Source organism: Oculina patagonica, unplaced genomic scaffold (genome assembly GCF_052425735.1).
Source record: "Oculina patagonica isolate OP01 unplaced genomic scaffold, crgOcupat unplaced1109, whole genome shotgun sequence".
Taxonomy (NCBI): Eukaryota; Metazoa; Cnidaria; class Anthozoa; order Scleractinia; family Oculinidae; genus Oculina; species Oculina patagonica.
Window position 1 is genome coordinate 1 of NW_027557094.1, and position 6,339 is coordinate 6,339.

The 6,339-nt window shown below is 35.7% G+C and overlaps 1 protein-coding gene across 8 annotated transcripts; it reads left to right on the forward strand.

Annotated features, from left to right (window-relative positions):
* Positions 1–2,361: 2,361 nt before the first annotated feature.
* Positions 2,362–5,987, forward strand: LOC144639610 (uncharacterized). Of its 8 annotated transcripts, none has more exons than XM_078498894.1 (4): positions 2,362–2,462; positions 2,662–2,708; positions 3,058–3,122; positions 5,056–5,987. In XM_078498894.1, exons 3-4 carry the CDS (start codon positions 3,068–3,070, stop codon positions 5,529–5,531), a joined length of 531 nt encoding a protein of 176 aa, XP_078355020.1. In that variant the 5' UTR covers positions 2,362–2,462; positions 2,662–2,708; positions 3,058–3,067; the 3' UTR covers positions 5,532–5,987. The 8 variants fall into 8 exon arrangements, with proteins under 8 accessions (XP_078355020.1, XP_078355024.1, XP_078355021.1 ...); XM_078498898.1 differs by having other exon boundaries at positions 3,061–3,122; XM_078498895.1 differs by having other exon boundaries at positions 2,375–2,462; positions 2,666–2,708.
* Positions 5,988–6,339: the final 352 nt, after the last annotated feature.

Consider the following 6,339-nt stretch of genomic DNA (forward strand, 5'->3'; position numbering starts at 1 on the left):
TGACATGAAAAATATTTTCTGCTTATTTGAAAAGCCTTTCGAAATACAGAAGAATGGCGTTTTTCTTTTCGAAATATCTCATTTCGTTTCAGAGATATTGACGTTTTTGTATTATGCAAATTAGATCGGGGATGACGTCATAAGATTGACTCTAAAAAATGGTAAAATACTGAATAAACAATATCTCTAAAACTATTAAAACAGTGTTCTTGGAACTTGGCACCACAAATGTGCATCACAAAAGAAACAAAATGTTACTCTTAGGGCTGTTGCCATGACAACAGTTTTGCCGCTGGTGCTGTCTCAATAAAAACTGAAATTTCCAGTTTTTGTCTTAAACCAAGAACCATCTAGCGCAGCCAAACCAATGGTGGGAATTAAGGCAATATGGGAACTATGTCTGTTCTAAGCAGGACCCTTTGTCTCACTTTAGAGGTCAGATATGGGGATATTTGTCTTTTTGACAGAGAGAGACTGGAGCTGAAAGAGTTGCTATGGCAACAATACTAAGGGTGTCATTTTGTTTCTTTTGTGATGCACATTTGTGGTGCCAAGTTTCAAGAACACTGCTTCAATAGTTTTAGAGATATTGTTTATTCGGTATTTTACCATTTTTAGAGTCAAATCTTGTGACGTCATCACTGATCTAATTTGCATAATACAAAAACGTCAATATCTCTGAAACGAAAAAAGATATTTCGAAAAGATAAACACCATTCTTCTGTATTTCGAAAGGCCTTTCAAATAAGGAGAAAATATTTTTCGTGTCATATACACTTTAAGTATTTTCCCCCGAATGATGACGTACCATAACCATGGTAAAAAGGTCAACTGTTGCGAGCATGTTGACATAAATCAAAACAAATTTACGTGCTTATCTCGTATTTCTCTTTGATTGTTGCGTAGCACATTGGTCGTATCTACACATGTCTTGAAACCCATCAACTGAAATGCTCAATAAAGAGAAATATGTTGTTTATCTATCAGTGACGCAGATTATTAGGAAAAAATCTGAATTTTCCAAACGGGAGTTGAAACTATGATCTTCCGCATGCCGGTTGAACGCTTATTCACTCAATGAGCTACAGGATACTCGTGACAGCTGCGCCATATATCCATCGTCAAATGTGACAAACTCCCCTTACATTGATAGAATTAAATTTGTCGATGTGTTGGGACGTGAGGAAAAAATTATGGTTATTTTTTGGTAGAAATATGAGCATATATTAATCAATCTCTAACACGAGTTTCTCTGTTGATTAATGAACTTCTTTTATATATTTCTGCCAAGCGTAACACTTTAACTATCGTTTCTCTCCTTGAGCAATATAGAACTAAATGACACGGTGTTATCATATATCACGAGACGATATATGAACGGAACTTTCTTGAAAACACGTAACATAAAACAACTGGTTCTTCTAGTTACAAAGATATCGAGGGAAAGTGTTTAAAACCTTAAATATAAATTGGATCTTAATTTGAACAGACAGATTAGAAAATGGTATTCTACATCCCTCTGAGTCTCAACAACTCAGAATTCAGCAAGTTTTCCTTCCATGTTAAAAATAAACTTAGCAAGTTAGCATCCAAGTGAATATCAAACGTCATAACTCCACTATTCGTGTGAGACAAGCTGTAAGCAGGTAATATTGACCAACGAAACGTTTCGTTCTCATCTTGCCTTTACCTCGGCTGAAAAATTTTCCTTCCATTAAAATAAACTCTGGCCTCTTCTGTAATAAACCCCGTCGATCAAAATGCTTTATAACAAATTCCCACCACTCCCAAGAGCAAAGAGAGAATTTATGGAAAGCTACAGGACAAAACTACATTTGTTGTGGATTTTTAGTGAAATATTGTTATTTCACAGCTACCGAATCTTCGATCAACAGTACCGGTACTCAACACGATTCTGTCACTAATCCAGTTTAAAAAAGCGATATCCATTTGTTCGGAAATTAAGCATTTTATAAAGTAATTCTTTGAACGGCGAGGACCGTAAACTCCATAGCTTCACTGAAAATTAATTACACTTTTGTGAGTGAACTTTTGCTTGATTGTAAACGCTTGATTAATTACCAGCTAATCGTTTCATAATGACTTCCTCGTAACAATAATAAACAAAACTTAACTTATTACACAGTGCTGGGGTTAACTGTCTAAGCAGCAGTCTTAAAATCTGTCTAAATCGAAAAATGCTGTGTGAGAAAAAGACAGAACCAGAAAACATGAAACAATAGTAAACCCGTTGTCGATGTTTCAGTAAAGCTCCCGCCCATTCCCGCGCGGTCCAGTGAACTAGAAAACCAACCTGTAATTTATGCGCGCGAGATAATAGTTCCACCGGCTAGCGTGTGAAATATTTAGTCTATGAACAAAGTAAATGAAAAGAGCTTGAAAACCTTTGTGCAGTAAATTAACTTCTGAAGTTAGTAACGAAAACAGCGAAGGACAGAAAGGTTGGTGATACGCATTTTCGAGGATCATTTTTGAATCTTGCATTTCTCTTCTCGAGGTTTAGTAAATTTTATCTAATTTCGTCCCATTAAGTAATTAATGTTTTTGGCACATTGTTGACCAATTCTATAATAATAGATGAACACACGCGTTGAATAACTAATGTAATCTCTCTCCTGTGGGACACTGTTTCCTTGCAAGATAGAAGATCCCAAGGTTTAAACCAAAACTTGCGATACGCCGGCAAGGTAAGTCCATAGTAAATTTGCAACACTGAACATTTTGCGGTTGAATTAATGATACAGAGTTTTATTTACGAATTATATACACATAACATTTGTTTTGTCTTTAAGATGATTAGATTTTAACTATTTTTAAAATATGTTTTAAAGGAAATGTTGATATATTGTGTTGTTTAAACGTTGAGTGAATAATTTTACTAGAAGTATGAGAAGTATCCGTGTTTTGGAGTAACTGAAGTTGGTGGGACACGATCGAACGTTGTATCGAAATGACGCCAAAGGCCTTCTTGTTATGGCGAATCCATGAGTGTTTCTTGTTCATTTGGATTTTGATGCAAGTTGTTGTTTAAATCAGCAGACACAACATGAAGTACTGGAATTATATTTGCGCTGTTCTCCTATTAACGCTTGCGTGTACAGGTGAGATATTTTCCAGTAATTTGTCTAAAATCTGGTTAATAATTCTTCTACTGAACACACATTTACGGTACCTAAGAGTCGATGGTCGATTGGGGTCTTGCTTGAATTAATTGTTATGTCAAACCCATAAATCCTTTAATATTACAATATACTGTACTCATAACATCGTTGAAAAACCGGCTGTTAACTAACTTTCGCCAAGCAAATGTGTCACAGACCTCAGTCAGTTCAGTACAGCAGGTGCTCTATTCGCTGAAACCAAACAAAACTGTCGTGGTGCCTTTTATTTTTCCTTCACTTTAATCTACTATACTTAATATCTTAAAAGGATGAATTAAAACCTTGTCATTGCTGACTTGAATGTACACTAAGCAATATGCATTATCAAATATTATGAACCTTAATAACTGCATATAAACACAACTTGTCCAATTCTTAATTCCTTATTCTCATCACAACGATAATACATTGAAAAGCATACAAATAAAAATATTAAAGCTCTATAACCATTATCTATGGGATATCGTTTTTTATGTCCATTCAAATTCTCATAACCTATATCACAAGTACTATATGACAATCTGCAAAATCCGTATTACAGAAGGCGTCACACTTCGATCCTAGGACTGTAGGGTTTTTCTCCTACGCTCATGCTGTGATTTCAGCTAGAGGTCAACCGATACCATTCTGAAATTGTTATGTGATAAGGAATTTTCTCAAATTTTCTACACCTTTTATTGTTTTTTTTTTTTATTGCCGTTTCAACCGGTGGATAAAGTCATTTTGCAGAAACTTATTTACTGTTAAATTCGGTATCAAATTCAGACTCATACAAACGGCGGGTTTTCAATCACAAGTTTATTTAGGTTCACACTTAGTTATCAGTGCATTGATAAAAGAGAAAGGTAACAGAAATACTAAACATTATCTACCCGGCAGTATTACCTATTGAGCTAAACTCAAAATTAAACTTGAAATAATGGACTGATGCACGGCAATCAGTTAAAAGAGTTTACATTTATCAATATTTGCTTGTGGTTCAAAGGTTTAAAATATTATAAGGTAAAAGGTATTTGTCATCAAAACATGGACAGCGTTTTTTGCTGGTACCTAACACGGCCTGTCATTCCTGGCAAAATTGTTAAGGCATCTTCAATTCGTTCCACTAGACATATTGTCCACTTTGTTTAAGTACCGTAGTTGCTCAAATTTTGACCACTAGTACTTTTAGAAACGTCTCCATGATTAGATAGCAATTACATGTAACATGAAGTGTAATAAACTCAGGGTACTGATATGGTTCAGTTGGTTTTGTAATTATCTTAACACTAGCTAGCTGATGGAAGTCCATAACAAATTTCCTATTTTCACACACACAATATAAGTAGCATGCCAAAAAAAGTTCAGTTTTGTTACAACAGTAATTCGTTAGCTTGAGAGAGAAATTTGTTCAGTAGGAAGAGAAGTATAGATACATTTAAAGATTGACCACTGATATATCAACAACAAATGTACGACCTTAGTGTCACTTCCTACACTTGAATAACTCTTAAGTGACATAAATTTTAAACACAAGTTGTTACAAAACGTTGCTCATGTTGAAACTATTGCATTTTGTTGCCTTGATTTAAAATAATCAGTTGGGCAGGCACTTTAACTTTGATAAGCATTTCCACGTTTTTGTTAATTTTTTTTAAACATCTATGTTGCAACAACATTTTGAAAATATCTAAAAGGAATATGCAATTTAATGACAAGATAATATTGAAACCAATTTATTAAAAAAATATACAGTGCGAAAGGTTTTACATATTTATACACAATTCGATAAAAAGTTGTTTAAAGACAGCCGAATATGTGTTACCTAAAATAACTATAGTTAGTAATACTGTCCAGGATGAATGGAGCACTATCAGCTAAATCACCATTCCAGATGTGACCCGTGCCCGTCCCGCAGACATCCACCCCCCGGTACCGGACACCCCAGTATCACCAGCTACACCTGATACACCGGAAACACCAGTCACCAAGGAAACGCCGGAAACGCCCCGGACACCGGAGAGCCCCGTGACTCCTCTGACACCGGAAACACCAAGTACCCCTGTGTCACCCCGGACGCCGGAGACCCCACGCACGCCTGTGACGCCCTTAACACCTGAAACTCCTAAAACGCCAGAGTTCCCATTCGTTTTAGGGTCAGATGGTTTTATTTATCGAACTGTACCGTATCTTTTGGTATTCCCGCATGAGATGCCCCGCATGCCTAGTGCTAGTGATTTGCCCGAAGTTCCCATGGTTCAGGACCAGTATGATGTTCCTAAGGCCCCCAAGCCTCCTAAGCCCCCGGAACCTCCCAAAGCTCCGGTCAGAAAAAGAAATGATTTGACAAAAGGTAACTACATGTCGTAAAAGGGGAAGTGTCGTGAGATGTACATTAGCCTGTATGTGAAGATTGTATGAAAGTTTGAGAATTGGACATTTTCATCAAGATTACCTTCGTTAATGGGTGCGGTGCGTCATTCAGGCTGACTTCTTAAAATTTGTAACTCTCGATACTTCTCCTTTAGTTCCACGTCCATGTAGTTACAAAACGTTTTCTTTAAACATCAATGCTCATTTACCCAACATGTACCGGGAAACCTCTGAAATTAAAGCCAACAGATTCAATTGTTGTTTACGGGGTTTGTTCAGATTTGTGGTATCATACTCTTTATGAACGATTCGTTTAGAGTTTCTAAGTTAAAGAATGCTTTTCAAACTTGGAACCCAGAAGGTAAAACGTACTGCCCTTTGGGTTTAGGAATTGCATTGATAAAAAGTAAAAAAGTATAATTCGTAGTTTACTTGGCTTGTTAGCACTGATATATTTTTTAGAGTAAAGAAACAGTAGTATTACAAAGTAAAACAAAATTATTAACATCTATTTATAATAATAATAATAATAATAATAATAATAATAATAATAATACATTCATAAAGCGACCCTTTTTCCAAGGGTAAAAAAGGCGCTATTTGCAAAGTCAAAATTAAAAACTACAGTTAAATATCGAAAAAGCTAAAATAATCCTTATTTATCTAAAAGAAGTAAAAAAGATAAAGGATAACTTTAAAATACAGTCGAAGCTCTCTTAACGGACACTCTCGTAAGCGGACAGCTCTACTTACGGCCGCCTTGTTTGAAACCCCGTTTTAACTCCCATACAAACTCTGTATTTTT